We start from the raw sequence: 16117 nt of genomic DNA on the forward strand, positions 1-16117 counted from the left end.
GGGACAGACCCCGGCCCTGGGGGGGTCCCAGTAGCAGGTGTTTGATGGGGGCAGCCCGGGGGTCCTGGTAGCCAGTGCTCAACGGGGGCAGACGCCTGTTGCGGGTGCGGCCCTGGGGGGGGGTCCCGGTCCCGGTGCTCAGTGGGGGCAGACCCGGGGTCCCGGGGGGGGGGGGGAGGAGAGGGGAGGTCCCCGTCCCGGTGCTCGGTGCGGGCAGACCTGGGTCTCGGGGGCAGATGCGGGGTCCCGGGGGGAGGTCCCGGCACCGGTGCTCAGCGCGGGCAGACCCGTGTCTCGGGGGCAGATCCGGGGTCCCGGGGGGTCCCGGCACCGGTGCTCGTTGGGGCAGACCCGGGTCCCGGGGGCAGAGCGGGGGCGGCGGGCGCAGCGCGGGGGCAGAGCCCGGTCCCCGGCGCGGGGCCGCTGCGCTCCCGCCGACGGCTGCCGTCCCGGCGCGCAGGCGGCGGCGCAGCGCGGCGGCGTCCCGGGCGCCGGTTGCCGGCGGCGGCGCCGGTGGCCGGTGGCCGGTGGCCGGTGGCCGGTGGCGGCCCCGCCCCGCGCCGCGCCGCGCCGCCGCGCTGCGCCGCCGCCGCCGCCGCCGCCGCCGCCGCCCCCGCGCGCAGCCATTGCGGGCAGGCCCGGCGCTGCGGCCCGCTCCGCCGCCCGGGGACATGCCGGCGGGATGGCGCGCTCCGCCGACACCTTCCCGCTGCACCGCCTCGTCTGGCACAACCGGCACCAGGCGCTGGACAGCGCCCTGCGCTCCGGCCGGGTGGGCACCGGGCGCCGGGGCAGCCGGGAGAGCTGGGAGCCGGGGGGACCGGGGGAGCCGGGGGAGCCGGGGAAGCCGGGGAAGCCGGGAACCGGGGGAGGCGGGGGAACCGGGGGAGCCGGAAACCGAGGGAACCGGGAACCGGGGCAGACGGGGGAACCGGGGGAACCGAGGGAGCCGGGAACCGGGGGAGACGGGAACCGGGAGATCCGGGAACCGAGGGAGCCGGGAACCGGGGGAACCGAGGGAGCCGGGAACCGGGGGAGACGGGAGCCAGGGGAACCGGGAACCGGGGGAGACGGGAACCGGGGGAGACGGGAACCGGGGGAACCGGGGGAACCGGTGGAGACGGGAACCGGGGGAGCAGGGAACCGAGGGAACCGGGGCAGACGGGGGAACCGGTGGAGCCGGGAACCGGGGGAACCGGTGGAGCCGGGGGAGCTGGGGGAACCGGGGGAACCGGGAGATCTGGGAACCGGGGGAGACGAGAACCGAGGGAGACGAGAACCGAGGGAACCGGGGCAGACGGGGGAACCGGGGAGCCGGGGGAGCCGGGGGAGCCGGTGGAGCCGGACACCGGGGGAGCCGGGGGAGCCGGGGGCCCTGGTCACCGGGCGCGGTGGTGGTGGGGGCAGAGCCGGCACTGGGAGATTGGGGGCGTGGGGGTATTCGGGGACTGGGAGCACTGGGCGGGGGGGGGTGTCTGAGGGCAGGGTGCTAGGGGCCTGGGAGCACTGGGAGCACTGGGGGGCTGGGGCACTGGGATATTAGGGGGCTGGGAGCGCTGGGGGATGGGGGGAATGGGGTCCTGGGGGCACTGGGGGAGACTAGGGGCACAGGGATGGAGGGCTGGGATACTAGGGAACTGGGAGCACCAGGGGGCTGGAGCATGGGGATGGGGGAATGGGGTACTAGGGGACTGGGAGCACTGGGAGCACTGGGAGCACTGGGAGGGACTGGAAGCACTGAGATAAGGACACTGGGAGTACAGGGAGACTGGGAGCACTGGGATACTGGGGGACTGGGAGGCTGGGGACAGTGGGAGCACTCGGGGGTGCTGGGGTTGGGGGACTGGAATATTAGGGGACAGGGAGCACTTTGGGACTGGGAGAATGGGGCATTGGGAGCACTGGGAGGGACTAGGGGGGCTGAGATATTAGAGGACTGGGAGGGCCTGGGGGCACTGGGACAGGGGGCCTGGGAGGACTGGGGGTAGTGGGGGGCTGGGAATCGGGGGGCAGTGGGAGCACTGGAGGTACGGGGGCCGGGGGGCCTGGAGGACGAGGGGGCTGGGACAGTATGACTCGGGGCCAGGAGGACTTGGGGACTTGAGGGATGGGATTTGGGGGACAGGGGCCACCAGAGGACCCAAGGAGCTGGGGGGGGAACGGGGGACAGCAGGGCACTGGGGGGAGGGGGGGGGGCGGCAGCGGCCGTGACCCCGCCGGCGGCCGCAGCACGACGTGGAGCTGACGGACCCCCGCGGCCGGACCCCGCTGGAGCTGGCCGTGTCCCTGGGCCACCTGGAGTCGGTGCGGGTGCTGCTGCGGCACAACGCCAACGTGGGCCGGGAGAACGCCAACGGCTGGACGGGTACGCGGGCGGCGCGGCATGGCGCGGCGTGGGGGGGCAGGCCGTGGGGGGCGCCGGGGCCGGGCGCTGACGGTGCCCGGTGGCCCCCAGTGCTGCAGGAGGCGGTGAGCACGGGCGACCCCGAGATGGTGCAGCTGGTGCTCCAGTACCGCGACTACCAGCGGGCGACGCGGCGGCTTGCCGGCATCCCCGAGCTGCTCAGCAAGCTGCGCCGGGTACGGCCGTGCCCCTGACGGGGGGGTGGGCACCCCCTTCCCGGCCCCGGGCATCCCCCAGCACTGGGGTCCGGGTGCGCAGAGGCAGCCGGGAGAGCCCCTGGGGACCCCCCGGGCCCCCCCAAACCTCCCCTAGGACCCTCGCTTCCCCCAGGGATCCCCGATCACCCTCCCCTGCCGGTCCCCAATCCCCCCCTAGGGTCCCAGAGGCGACCCCCAGCGCCTCCCCTCTCCAAGGCCCCCCCATCTCCCCCGAGACCCCCGCAGGGACCCCCCGCACACACACACACCGGGCCCCTCCACGGCTGCTCCACGACCCCGCTTCTCCTCCAGGCCTCCGACTTCTACGTGGAGATGAAGTGGGAGTTCACGAGCTGGGGTGAGTGCGGGGCCGGCGGGGCGGCCGCGGGCCCGGCGGCGGGGGCGCCTGCTGAGGGGCTGCCGGCGCCCGCAGTGCCCCTGGTCTCCAAGGTGTGCCCCAGCGACGTGTACCGCGTGTGGAAGCGCGGCGAGAGCCTGCGGGTCGACACCACGCTGCTGGGCTTCGAGCACATGACGTGGCAGCGGGGCCGGCGCAGCTACATCTTCAAGGGAGAAGGTCGGCCCCGGGCCCCCAAATACCCCTCAGACGCCCCAGACCCGCCTTGAGGAGGCCAGATGCCCCCTCGGCACCCCGGTTCGCCCCTGCAGGGACCCAGGGGACCACCTCAGGTTCCGCTTAAGTATCGGGGACCTCAGATGCCTCATAAGGACCTCAGATGCCCCATAACCGCAGAACTGCGGAAGGGTCAAGGTTGGAAGGGGCCTCTGGAGATCATCTAGTCCAGCCCCCACGCTCCAGCAGGATCACCTAGAGCATGTTGCCCAGGACCCTGTCCAGATGGTGTTTGAATACCTCCAAGGATGGACTCCACTAAGGACCTGAGATGCCTCATGGGGACTTGAGATGCCCCACAAGGACCTGAGATCCCCCTTAGGGACCCCCCCAAGGCACCTCATACGCCCCAAGGGAAGCCAGAGGTGCAGCAACCCAGGGTGCCCCAGGGTTGGGGGTATCCGGGTGCCCTGATGTGCCCCAAGGTGCTGACCCGTGCCCGTGACCCACAAGGGGATGGCGGTGGTGAAGGTGGTGCCCAGGGGAAGGGGGGATCAGGGCGCCTGGCGGTACCGGGGGAGGGGGTGCGCACAGGCAAGGGGGTGGCGGTGACGGAGGTGGACCTCCACGGTGGTGGCCCTGACCCCCGTGCCCACACGCAGACGAGGGGGCGGTGGTGATGGAGGTGGACCACGACAAGCAGGTGGTCTACACGGAGACGCTGGCCCTGGCCTTGCACGAGCCCGACCTGCTGCTGGCGGCCATGCAGCCCTCGGAGGAGCACGTGGCCGGGCGGCTCACGTCGCCCATCGTCTCCACGCACCTCGACACCAGGAACATCGCCTTCGAGCGGTGAGCCGCGCCGGGGGGGGGGGGGGGGGGCCCGCGTGCGAGGAGAGGCGGGCGCGCGCGCGGGACCTGGGAGAGGAGGCGCCGCGGGCGCCGTGCAAGGGCTTGCGCAAGGCAGGAGCCGTTCCGGCGGGGGGGACCCCGCGCGAGGAGGAAGCGGCGTTGGGGTGGGGGGGGGGAAGGAAGCGCTTTGCGCAAGAGGAAGCCGCGTGGGCCAGGGGGATGCGCCGCGCGTGGGGCCGGGGCACGTGCACGGGGGGGGGGGGGGGGCTCACGGCTGCCCCCTGCTCCCCAGGAACAAGTCGGGCATCTGGGGCTGGCGCTCGGAGAAGATGGAGGTGATCAGCGGCTACGAGGCCAAGGTGAGGCCTCGCGCCGCGCTGCGAGGGCGGGGAAGGGCCCAGGCGTCCGGGCCGTGCTGACTCTCCCGCCCGGCAGGTTTACAGCGCCAGCAACGTGGAGCTGGTCACGAAGACGAGGACGGAGCATCTCTCCGATCAGGACAAGTCGCGCAACAAAGGTGACGGCCCCGGCGGCCAGTCGGGGAGGGGGCCTGCTGCCCCCCCCCTCCCCACCCCCGCCACGTCCTGGTGCAAGGGTCGCCCCCCCCCCCCCCCCCCAGCGGCCGGGGCGGGATGCCCACCCCGGCAGCTCCCGGTCTCTCGCCCCCGGCAGGCTCCAGGACCCCCTTCCACTCCTTCCTGGGCATCGCGCAGCAGCACGGCACCCACAACGGGGTGAGCGGTGGGGCGCCGGGGTGGCGGCGGGGGGGGGGGGGGGGGGCCGTGGGGCTGGGGGAGGGGGGGGGACGCCGCGAGGCGCCCCGAGGGCACCCGTGGGCAACGCCGGTGCCCGCCCCGGCCCCGCAGGCGCCCGTGCTGCAGGCCGCCAGCCCCACCAACCCCACGGCCATCACCCCCGAGGAATACTTCGACCCCCACTTTGACCTGGAGGCCCGCAACATCGGGCGCCCCATCGAGATGTCCAGCAAGGTGCAGAGGTGAGGGCCGCCCCCCCCCTCCCTTTACCCCCCCCTCCCCTCCCCTCCCCTCCCCCCCCGCCGTGAGGGCGGCGGGGAGCCCCGGCGTCCGGGCGCCCCGTGCCCACGCCGGTGCCGCGGGCAGGTTCAAGGCGACGCTGTGGCTGTGCGAGCAGCACCCGCTGTCGCTGGCGGAGCAGGTGACGCCCATCATCGACCTCATGGCCATCTCCAACGCCCACTTCGCCAAGCTGCGCGACTTCATCACCCTCAAGCTGCCCCCCGGCTTCCCCGTCAAGATCGGTGAGGGCGGGGCCTGGTGGAGGGGCGGGGCCTGTGGGGGTGGGGCCTGGTGGAGGGGCGGGGCTTATGGGGCAGAGCTCCTGGCAGGGGCTGTGCCTGGCCCAGCTGTAGGAGGGGGAGGAGCCAATTGGTGGGTGTGGGTGGGGCTTAATGGGAGGGGTGGGGTCTGGAGGGAAAGGGGTGGGGCCTGCTGGAAGGGGCGGGGCCTGCTGACCTGCTGTGCCCTCCCCCCCCCCCGGCCCCGCAGAGATCCCCCTCTTCCACGTGCTCAACGCCCGCATCACCTTCAGCAACCTGTGCGGGTGCGACCAGCCGCTGGGCTCGGTGCGGGTGTGCGCCCCCGCCGAGCCCCCCGCCGAGCCCCCCGGCAGCCAGGCGCCCGGCCCCAGAGGTGAGAGGGGCGGGAGGGGGGACGAGGGGGGGTATCCGGGGGCAGGAGGGCTCCCCGCGGCGTCAGCGCGTGGAGGCCCACGGGCGAGGGGCGCTGGGCGCCGCGCGGTGCCCCAGCGGGTCGGCGGTGCCGCAGGCTGGCCCTTCCCGTGCGAGGTGGAGCCGGGGGTGTTCGAGGTGCCGCAGGGCTACACGGTGCTGGGCGCGGGGCGCAGCGAGCCCCTGCGCGACGAGGACGACGACCTGCTCCAGTTCGCCATCCAGCAGAGCCTCCTGGACGCCGGCACCGAGACTGACCAGGTGGGCCCCGCCCCCCCCTCGGCCCCGCCCCGCCCCCCTCGGCCCCGCCCCGCCCCCCATAGGCCCCGCCCCTCTCACCCATGCCCCGCCCACAGGTCACCATCTGGGAGGCCCTGACCAACACCCGCCCCGGTGCCAACCCGCCCCCCTACGACGAGGACCTGCAGCTGGAGCGGTGAGGGCCCGCCCCCGGGGGGGGCGGGGATTGACACAGCCCCGCCCATCCAGGGTGGGGCCACAGGGGGAGTGGCGTAAGGGGTGGAGCCTGTGGGCTTGGGATGTGGCCAAAAGGGGAGGGGCTTTCTGTCCCTGGGGGGGGCGTTCCCTGGGCAGCGGGAGGTGGGGCTAGCAGGGGGGCGTGGCAATAAGGGTGTGGGCGTGGCCTCCGGGCAGGGGGCGTGGCCATCCCGAAAAAAGGCGGGGCTTGCCCCCATGCCGCTCTCCCCCGCAGGGCCCTGCAGGAGAGCATGCTGCTGCAGGCGGGGCCCAGCGCCGGGGGCCCCGGGGCCGCGGGCCCCCCCGAGGCGGGGGGCAGCCCCCCGGCACCCCCCGGCTACGGCAGCTTCGCCGAGCAGCTGCGCCTGGCCATGGCGCTCTCCGAGCGGGAGCAGGAGGAGCGCGAGCGGCGCCGGCGCGAGGAGGACGAGGAGCTGCAGCGCATCCTCCGCCTCTCGCTCACCGACAAGTAGTGCCAGGGCTCGCGCGGGGACGCCCGCGCAGGGCACGGCCTCGCATGGGCACGGACACCCCCATGGGGCACGGACACCCCCATGGGGCACGGCCTCGCGCGGGGACGGACACCCGCACCGGGCACGGCCTCGCACGGGGACGGACACCCGCACCGGGCATGGCCTCGCACGGGGATGCCCCCGTCTAGGCACGGTCCCACGCCCTGCCTTGGGCACAGCCCTGCATGGGCACCACCCGCCAAGGGCCACCCGGTCCCAGGGATCCCCCCCGGAAGCGGGTGCAGCCCCCACATTGGGGGGCGGGGGTTGATCCAGGGATTCTCCTACCCCGGGACCCCCTGATCCAGGGATTCCCTTGTGCTGGGCTGGATGCCTCAGCCCAGGGACCCCTCATCTGGGGGGACCCCCCCCCCGAGGACCCCCCCTATCCCAGGCACCTCCCTCCCCTCTGATGTTCTATTTTACCCCCATGTGGGGCAGGAGAAACCCATCTACCCCCCCCCCCCCCCCCCGCATTTAAAGGCACCCGTTTGAACCTGGACATTGGGGGATGCCTGGGCCCTGTCTCTGGGTGGCAGCGGCAGGGTCAGGGGAGCTCTGTGTGTATGTATGTATAGATATATATACATATATATTCACATATATGTACATATATATATATGGGGGGGAGCAGATTGTGCCTGGGCACGCGATGGGTGGGGAGATGGCAGCAGGAGGTGGGGCCTGGGGAAAGGGGTGGGGCCTGCAAAAGCAGGGAGGAGCCTAGGTGAAGGGGTGGAGCCAGTGGGTGGCCCTGGTGGGCTCTCAGGGGGGTTTCGTCTCCTCCGAACGCCCCAGTGTGGCCCCACGCCCCCATTCTCCCCCCCCTTCCCCGCTTTATTTATTTAATTTATATCCCTTGGGGTGGCCCCGGCCCAGGGAGGGGGGGTGTTTGTCCGGGTACCCCCCCGTCGCAGTGCCATGGGGCTGGGATCCCCGGCATGGGCTGGGTCGGGCCTCCGTGGGGCAGGGGGCCAGGGCGCCGCCGTGGGGCAGAGGGCCGGAGGAGGGCAGCGGGCAGCGCCGGAGGGAAAGCAAAGAAAGAGCAAAGCCAAGCCGTGCCTCCTCGTCTCTCTGCGGCTGCCCCACGCCGGCCGGGGGGGCTCAGCCCCCGCTGCGCGCCGGAGGTCCCGGGAGAAGGGGGGGGGGTTGTGCCTGAGGGGGTCAGGGCAATGCCAGGCCCTGGGGGCAGGAGGCATCCGGCAGTGGGGAGGGGGATGCTGGAGATCCCAGGCAGTAGGGAGGTGAATCCTGGTGGGGGGGGGGGAGGTCCCGCATGCTGGGAGGGGGATCCCAGACGTGGCCTGGGAACGGCAGGGCAGATCCCAGGCGTTGCAGAGGGCGGGCTGGGGAAGAGACGGGGGATCCCAGGCACGGGACACCGGGGATCCCGGGCACGGGATGGGGTGATCCGGGGGGATGCGGGGCATCGCGGATGCTGGGGAGGTCCCGAGCGCTGGGGGCCGGGGATCCCTGGGGAGCACCGGGAGCGCCGGGCGCGGGACGGGGCAGCGCGAGGAGACGCCGGGCCCCGGGGATGCCGGGGAGGTCCCGAGCACCGGGGATGCCCGGCACGGGGCAGGGCTGCGGGGCTGCGGGGGCGGGTGCCGGGGCGGGGCGGCGGCGCTTCCTGGTGCGGCGGTGCATGGCGCTGGTCACCGTGCGGCGGGCGGCGGGCTCCGCCGGGGGCCCCGCCGCGGTGAGTGCGGTGCGGTGCGGTGCGGGCCGGGAGCGGGGGCCGGGGCCGCGGCCAGCGCGGGGGTGCGGGCTGCCCCAGTTGCTCCCAGTCGGCAGCGAGGGCTGCACCGGTTGCTCCAAGCTTAGGGGCTCCGGGACGTCCCGGTGCGGGGGGGGGGGGGGGGCACGGGCTGTCCCCGTTGCGCTCAGCCTGGCTTGTCCCGTTTGCGCCCGGGACCCGGTCGCCCCCAGCGCACGCCGGGGCTCGCGGCGCCGTCGCGGGGCTGCGGCTCCCCACGGCTCCCGGGGGCCGCAGCTCCCGTAGCTCCCGGCTGGGCGCGGGCTCCCCGGTGGCTCCCAGCCCCCCGCCACTCGCTGCTGGGCCTTATCAGGGCGCACAGCCCGGGGCACTTCCCCCGGGACCCAGCCGCAGCGACCTACCCCCCCCCCTCCCCCCGGAGGGCACACTGCCGGGGGGGGGGGGGAGTTTGGCAGGGCACTGGCCCAGCTGCGCCCGCGCACGACGCTCCCGGGGCGGAGGGGTGCCGGGTGCTCGCCAGGGCCCCCGCAGCGCGGGCAGGGGCAGTTCCCCCAGGGGAATTGCCCTCCCCCGGGGTAACGGCCCCCCCCCCCCCGCTCTGCCCCCCCATGCACTTTGCAGGAGGAAGATGCGCCCCGGCGCGGCCGGCTGCAGCGGCGGTGAGAACGGGCCCCGAAACCGGGAGGCAAGGGGGCGCGGGGCACTGCTGGGCTGGGCGAGGGGGCAGGGCACCCCGTGAAGAGCCCCCCCCCCCAAATCCTCCCCTTCCACTCACACTGAGCACTTTGGGGGGGAGGGGGGGGTCCCCATCGGTGAGCTGCCGACGCTGCCGCGCAAGCGGCTGCCGCGGGCTCAGTGGCACCGCGGGGGGTGGGGGGGGGGTGGCGGGGCCCCCGTCCCATCTCGCTGCGCCCGTCCCGCCCCCCCCCAGGCAGAGCTTCGTCATGGTCAAGGGGGCCGCGCTGCTCCTGCCCGCGGAGGAGCCGCTGGAGGCCGAGGCCGAGGCCGGCCCCGCAGTGCCCCCCAGCCCGGCGCCGGGGCGGCAGGAGCAGCACCTGGAGCTCATGATGCAGCTGCTGCGCCCGCAGGACGCCGTCCGGCTGGTAGGCCCTGCGGGGGCGGGGCCTGGGCTGCACCCAGCCAATGGGGAGAGGGAGGGGAGGGGGCGGGGCCTGGGCTGCAGCCTGGCCAATGGCAGCAAGGGTGCTGGGAGGGGGTGGAGCCTGGGCCAGAGTGCAGCCAATGGGGAAAAGTTGCTGGGAGGGGGCGGAGCCTGGGCTGCAGCTTGGCCAAATGGGGAAAAGTGGCTGGGAGGGGGTGGAGCCTGGGCTGTAGCCTGGCCAATGGGGGAGAGGGTGCTGGGAGGGGGCGGAGCTTGGGATGCAGTGCAGCCAATAGGCGAGAGGGTGCTAGGAGGGGGTGGAGCCTGCAGCAGGGCACCGCCCCTGCCTGGTGGGGCCCTGGGGGCGGAGCTTGCAGCAGGGCACCGCCCCTGCCTGGTGGGGCCCTGGGGGCGGAGCCTGCAGCAGGGCACCGCCCCTGCCCGGTGGGGCCCTGGGGGCGGGGCAGGCTGCAGGCCCCTCCCCTGACCCCCCCCACGCCCCCCAGGCGGTGCGGCTGGAGTCGGCGCGGCCCCGGCGGCTGCGGTACCTGCTGGTGGTGCGGCCCGAGGAGGCGGGCGCCGAGGGGCAGACGGCGCTGCTGGGCGTGGACTTCCCGCACGAGGGGTGAGCGGGGCCGGGGGGCGCCGGGGCGGGGGGCAGCAGGGCCCCGCTAAACCTCTGCTCCCGCTCTCAGTGCCGCCAGCTGCACCCTGGGCATGGTGCTGCCCCTCTGGAGCGACACCCAGGTCTTCCTCGATGGCGACGGGTGAGGGCTGCGGCTGGTGGGTGGGGTGGGGTGGGGTGGGGTGGGCGCACGCTCCTGACCCCCGTCTCTCCCAGGGGCTTCAGCGTGACATCTGGGGGGCAGACCCGTATCTTCAAGCCCATCTCGGTCCAGACCATGTGGTGAGCGAGTCTGGCCCCGCAGCTGGTGGGCATGGGGCACACGGGCACTGCCATGGGCATGTGGGCATTCGGGCACAGCTCTGGGCGTGGGGCAGGGGACCCAGGGTGGCACAGTGGGTGCTTGGGCCGTGGGTGCACTGGCAACATTCAGGCTGTGTCATGGGCACACAGCCACGCCCACGGGGTGCCAAAGCCGGGGAGAGGGGAGGTGGCACTTGGGGGGGCACACTAGAAGGGACATGGCGGCACTGCCCTGGGGAGGTGCCAGAGTCATGGCTGGCAGGGGGTGGCATGGGCGCAGCTGCAAAGTGACCACGGTGCTGTGTGCTCGCGGTGCCAGGTGTCCACAGTGGTGGGTGCCCATGGTGCCAAGTGTCTGTGCTGATGGGTGCCCACGGTAGTGGGTGCCCATGGTCCAGGTGCCCATGGTGCTGGGTGCCCACGTTGGTGGGTGCCCACAGCACCAGGTGCCCGTGCTGGTGGGTTCCCATGGTGCTGGGTGCCTGTGGTGGTGGGTTCCCATGGTGTCCATGGTGCTGGGTGCCCACGTTGGTGGGTGCCCACAGCACCAGGTGCCCGTGGTGGTGGGTTCCCGTGGTGGTGGGTGCCCGCGGTGGCGGGTGCCCACGGTGCCAGGTGCCTGTCGCACAGGGCAGTGCTGCAGGAGCTGCACCGGGCCTGCGGCGAGGCGGCCCGCGGCGGGCACATCCCCGGGGGCCCGGCGCTGGCCTGGGCCCGGGACTACGCGGCGGCCGTGGCCTCGGAGCAGAGCTGCATCAACGAGTGGCTGGCGATGGCCGACCTGGAGTCCGTGCGGCCCGGCTCGCCCCCGCTGCCCACCCCCGGGTATGCCCCGCCCCCAAGCCCCGCCCCCCCACCCACCGGCCAATTGGCAGGGTGGCTGGGGAGTGGCTGAGGGGGTGGAGCTTGTGGCAAATGGGTGGGGCTGTGGGTGGGGCTTGGGTGGAAAGGCGGGGTTTATGGTGAGGGCAGGGCCTGGGAGATGGGGGTGGGGCTTGTGGAGGGGCGGAGACTGCACCTTGGAGGGGAGGTGAGTGGGCCTTAAAGGGATTGGGCGGAGCCTCCAGTCTTAGGGCGGGGCCAGGAGCTGAAGGGGTGGGGCCAGGGGGCGGTCCTTGTCCAGGGGGCGGGGCTCAGGGCAGGCAAGCGCCTCCTGACGGGCGGTGGGCGCCAGGCCGGCGGCACCGGAGCTGACGGAGCAGGCGGTGCGGGCCCTGCTCCGGGACGTCATGGCCACCGCGGACCTGGAGAGCGTCACCTCCAAGGAGGTGGGTGGGGGCCAGGCAGGGCGCCCCCCATAGGGTGCCTCGCGCCGTAGCCCCAGGCAGGTGGCCCTGGTGGCCCCGGTGCCAGGGCAGGGCACGCGGGCGCCCCGCGGGCCTCACGCGGAGGGTGGCCGCCCAGGTGCGGACGGAGCTGGAGCGCCGCACAGGGCACAGCCTGGCCCAGCACAAGGACTTCATCGACAACGAGATGCTGCTGGTGTTGGCGCAGATGGACCGGCCCTCCCGCATCTTCCCGCACCTCTACCTGGTGGGCACGGCGGGCAGCGGGGTGCAGCGGGTGGCGGCACAGGGCAGGGGCTACGGTGCAGGCACCTGAGGCCGGGCAGCAGGCGGTGCCTGTCCCCGTCCCGTCACCCGCTCTCGCCCGCGCAGGGCTCCGAGTGGAACGCAGCCAACCTGGAGGAGCTACAGCAGAACCGGTGAGTGGGGGCCACGGGGGTGTCCAGTCTGGTGGGCATGGAGACATCATGGGCACCTGGATGGGTGGGCATCGGGATGTCATGAGGCACTCAGCTGGGTGGGCATGGGGTGTCATGGGATGCCCAGACGGGTGGGCATGGAGACATCATGGGTGCCTGGCTGGGTGGGCATCGGGATGTCATGAGGCACTCAGCTGGGTGGGCCTGGGGACATCATGGGGCACTCCGCTGGGAAGGAACGGGAACATCAGGGGTGCCAGCTGGGTAGGCATGGAGGTTCATGGGTCTGCCTCTGGGAGGGCATGGGAACATCATGGGCATCTGGTTGGATGGGCATAGGGACATCACGCGGCACTTAGCTGGGTGGGCATGGTGGTGTCATGGGGCATCCAGCAGCATGGGCATGAGGTTGTCATGGAGCATCTAGCGTGGTGGGTATAGAGTCGTCATGGGGCACCTAGCTGGGTGGGCATGGAGCCATCACGGAGCATGGGCACATTGGGCTTGCGGGGCAGCTAGTGAGGTGGGCACTGGGCATCACAAGGCACCTAGAGGTGCACCATGGGGCAACCAGCCAGGGAGTGGGCATGAGGCCTTGCAGGGCACCCTTGGGAGGCCTCCTGGAGCACCCACAGTGAGGGCATGGGGCATCATGGGCCGCAGCATGGGGGTACCCAGCAGGGCACGGGCACAGCCCCACTCTTCCATCCCCACTGCACCCCTCGTGCCCTGGTGCCCATGTCCCCTGCATCTGCAGGGTCACCCACATCCTCAACGTGGCGCGGGAGATCGACAACTTCTTCCCAGCGCTGTTCACCTACATGAACGTGCGGGTGTACGACGAGGACACGGCCCAGCTCCTGCCCCACTGGAACGACACCTTCCGCTTCCTCTCCGATGTCCGGTCAGTGGGACCAGGCACAGCGGGGGATGCAGATGGGCATGGTGGGGCAGGGGCCAGTGGCTGACACAAGGGTCTGAGGGTCACGGAGGGTCACGGAATGGCACTGGGAGGGCAGAACTGGGGTGGGAAGGGGGCACCGATGGGGGTATGGAGCAGACCAGGGAGGCAGGAGGGCACTGGCAGGCACTGGGAGCACTGGGGGACTGGCTTCCAGGGGCCTGGGAGCCCTGGGGGACGGGGTCCCAAGGGTACTGGGAGCCCTGGGGGGTGGGGTTCCTGGGGACACTGGGGACCTGGGTTCAAGGGCACTGGGAGTCCAGGGAGACAGGGTCCCTGGGGACATTGGGAGCACTGGAGACCTGGGTCCAAGGGCACTGGGAGCCCTGGGGCGCCCGGGAGCCCAGGAGCACTGACGGCCGTGGCAGGGCCCAGCGGGGCCGAGTGCTGGTGCACTGCCGGATGGGGCTGAGCCGCTCGGCAGCCACGGTGCTGGCCTACGCCATGAAGGAGTTTGGGTGGCCCCTGGAGCGGGCGCTGCGGCACGTCCGGCACTGCCGCCCCGGCGTCGTGCCCAACCCCGGCTTCATGCGCCAGCTCGACTTCTACCAGGGCATCCTGCAGGCCAGGTGGGGCTCAGGGCACTGGGGGTGGGGGTGGGGGTGGAGCCTGGTGTGGCCACGCCCCTTTGGGCAATGGAAGGGGTGGGGTCAATGGAAGCCACACCCCCAGCATGCTGACAAAGCTATTGGGTGGTGCCTGGGCTGGCCACGCCCCTTGTCAATGGAGCATGTCGACAGGGGGGACCCAGGCAGCCACTAGGGTTTGACTGGAGGGGTGGGCGGAGACAAGGGAAAGCCCCGCCCTCACCACAGCAGGCCATTGGCCCAACACAGGGCAGAGGTGGGAGGGGGGTGGAGCCTGTGCCAGGAGCCACGCCCAGAGCAGCAGGGGAAGGCTGCCCCTGTGAGGGGGTGGGGCCTGTGCAGGGAGCCACGCCCCCCACCGCGGGGGCGGGGCTGACCCCCCGGGCATGTGTGGCAGCCGGCACAGCAGCCTGTGGGAGCCGAAGGCGGCGGAGCCGGACAAGGGCCGCGAGGCTGCGCCGGGGGACGTGGGTGCCCGGTCGCCGTCCCCGCAGTCCCCGGGGCCTGAGGAGGCCAGCGGGCGCCTGGGGGGGCCGGGGGCCCCCCGGCGCCCCCGCATCTCCCTCCGCGCCGTCATGCGGAGCATCAGCCTGATGGAGCCCCCCGAGCTGCCGGGGGAGCCCCTCGACGGGGAGGTGAGCGCCAGGGCGCCGCGAGGGGCCTCAGGCACGGCCGGGGGACCCGGGGCACCGCAGGGGCTGGGGTTGGCGGGGCACAGGGTGAGGGCACGGCCAGGGGTGGCGGGGACCTGGGGGGCAGGATGAGCATGGGGGGGGGGCCGTAGCCACCCCGTGGCATCTGCAGTCGCAGTGGGGCTGTGTGGGGCGGGTGGGCCTGAGGGTGCCGCGGCCCTGTCTGGAGGCCTGTCCCTCCCACAGGTGTTCGAGGCCGTGCCACGGGGCAGCGTCCCGGCATGCCCCACGGAAGAGGCGGGGGGCCCCGGGGGCCGAGGCAAGCAGCCACTGGTGGTGGGGCACCAGTGTGGCTCCGAGGGTGCCACCCCCAGGCGCCCACCGATGTCCCTCCCGGGGACCCGGCCCTCCTCCCGGCCCCGGTGCGTGGTGCGCCAGGCCAGCCTGGATGGGGGCCCGGTCCCTTGGGATGGCCCCACCCCTGCAGGTGGCCCCGCCCCCAACACCACGCCCTGTGGGGATGCTGCCCTGTGCCCTGCCCCTTCCTGTGGTCCCACCCCCTGCCCTGCCCCACCCCCCACCTCTGACCCTGCCCCTTGCCCCACCCCCTGCCCTGCCTCCAGCCCTGACCCCATCCTGTCCCCCTCCTCTGACCCTGCCCCTTCCTCTGGCCCCACCCCCTGCCCTGCCTCCAGCCCTGACCCTGCCCTCCTCCCCACCTCTGACCCTGCCCCTTGCCCCACCCCTGCCCCTGTCCCCAGCCCACCCCCTTCCCTCTAACCCTGGGAGCACTGCCCACAGAGGGGAGCCATGGGGGAAGGGGGCAGAGCCTGGGCATACTGGAGGCGGAGCCAGAGGAGCCGTCCCTTCCCCCCAGACACTGCCTGCACTTTGGGGGCAGAGGTGGCGCTGCCTCGCCTCCCTTCATACTGCCCTGCTGTGCCCCAGATGTGGGGGACATGGCCGCCCCATCACTGCGTGCCAGCACCCAGCGCCAGCACTCACCAGCCAGAGAATAAAGAGTGGAAACAGCCGCCCCTGGTCCTGGGATGCTCCCTCCGCCTGGGGGGAGGCTGGTGTGGCCGAGAGAGGTGGCTTTGTGGGCAGTGGGGACAACCATGGGGTCTCCTACAGTCTCCATAAACCCACTGCAATGCAAGGAGCACTGGGCCACAGCTACACCTGCCATCAGTAGTGGCCAGAGTGAATGCATGGGGTGCAGGAGGAGCCTTCTCCTCCCAGGCTTTCCTCCCTTGTGTGGGTAACCTGCCTGCTGCCCCCTCCCCAAAACCCCGCTCGGATTTCGGGGCGAGGGGGGTAGCAGCTCCCTTCAGGCTGGGTAGCCACGATGCACTACACTACCCAGCAGGCAGCGCGCCGCTGTCCCCAGCAGCCATCCGGCGCTGCCGCCCGTGGGGCCGCATGGGAAATGTAGTCCAGCGGCGGTGGGGGAGAGGGCGAGCGACTCAGGCGCCATCTTGTGCGAGGAGGAGGTGTCGGGCAGGCATACGCTTTCCAGCGGGCGAGAACTACAGCTCCCGGCGTGCCTTGCGCGGGGGAGGGGGCTGGGGTGAGGCTCCGCGCATGCGCGCGGGGCTTCTTCCTGGTTGCTATGGGAGCCTGAAGCAGGTCTGCCATTGCCACTGCCGGAGCCGCTGCTGCGGCCTGGGCCACGCTGAGGGGGCCCGAGCCGGGCCGGGCCGAGCCGAGGGGGGCCTGGGGAAGGAAGAGGAGAGAAAGCGGGGGGAGAGGGGGCCGGGA

The 16117-nt window shown here is 73.0% G+C and overlaps 2 protein-coding genes across 3 annotated transcripts; both read left to right on the forward strand.

Moving 5' to 3' along the window:
• Nucleotides 1-619: 619 nt before the first annotated feature.
• ANKRD13D (ankyrin repeat domain 13D) lies at nt 620-6731 on the forward strand. 2 transcript variants are annotated; one of them, XM_067295355.1, is made up of 15 exons: nt 620-772; nt 2230-2365; nt 2456-2580; nt 2914-2959; nt 3035-3178; nt 3838-4027; nt 4320-4386; nt 4463-4544; nt 4700-4761; nt 4894-5024; nt 5149-5306; nt 5554-5697; nt 5833-5996; nt 6092-6171; nt 6448-6731. In XM_067295355.1, the coding sequence occupies exons 1-15, from the start codon at nt 683-685 to the stop codon at nt 6683-6685; spliced, it is 1857 nt and encodes a 618-aa protein (XP_067151456.1). In that variant the 5' UTR covers nt 620-682; the 3' UTR covers nt 6686-6731. The 2 variants fall into 2 exon arrangements, with proteins under 2 accessions (XP_067151456.1, XP_067151457.1); XM_067295356.1 differs by lacking the exon at nt 6448-6731 and having other exon boundaries at nt 5853-5996; nt 6092-6165.
• Nucleotides 6732-8360: 1629 nt separating this feature from the next.
• On the forward strand, nt 8361-15136 carry SSH3 (slingshot protein phosphatase 3). The gene is made up of 14 exons (XM_067295229.1): nt 8361-8423; nt 9063-9100; nt 9373-9544; nt 10050-10168; nt 10239-10310; nt 10385-10450; nt 11102-11296; nt 11646-11739; nt 11876-12004; nt 12130-12176; nt 12934-13080; nt 13506-13706; nt 14122-14359; nt 14603-15136. The coding sequence occupies exons 1-14, from the start codon at nt 8370-8372 to the stop codon at nt 15134-15136; spliced, it is 2106 nt and encodes a 701-aa protein (XP_067151330.1). The 5' UTR covers nt 8361-8369.
• Nucleotides 15137-16117: the final 981 nt, after the last annotated feature.

This window comes from Apteryx mantelli, chromosome 4 (assembly GCF_036417845.1).
Source record: "Apteryx mantelli isolate bAptMan1 chromosome 4, bAptMan1.hap1, whole genome shotgun sequence".
Classification (NCBI taxonomy): Eukaryota; Metazoa; Chordata; class Aves; order Apterygiformes; family Apterygidae; genus Apteryx; species Apteryx mantelli.

Bases quoted from the DNA above. Each gene is read 5' to 3' on its own strand.
- ANKRD13D (XM_067295355.1), top strand. From the start codon at position 683: ATGGCGCGCTCCGCCGACACCTTCCCGCTGCACCGCCTCGTCTGGCAC. The intron at 3,179-3,837 runs GTCGGCCCCGGG...GCCCACACGCAG, and splicing joins CTACATCTTCAAGGGAGAAG to ACGAGGGGGCGGTGGTGATG. The intron at 4,387-4,462 runs GTGAGGCCTCGC...CCCGCCCGGCAG, and splicing joins TCAGCGGCTACGAGGCCAAG to GTTTACAGCGCCAGCAACGT.
- SSH3 (XM_067295229.1), top strand. From the start codon at position 8,370: ATGGCGCTGGTCACCGTGCGGCGGGCGGCGGGCTCCGCCGGGGGCCCC. The intron at 11,297-11,645 runs GTATGCCCCGCC...GGTGGGCGCCAG, and splicing joins CCCCCGCTGCCCACCCCCGG to GCCGGCGGCACCGGAGCTGA. The intron at 11,740-11,875 runs GTGGGTGGGGGC...GTGGCCGCCCAG, and splicing joins AGAGCGTCACCTCCAAGGAG to GTGCGGACGGAGCTGGAGCG.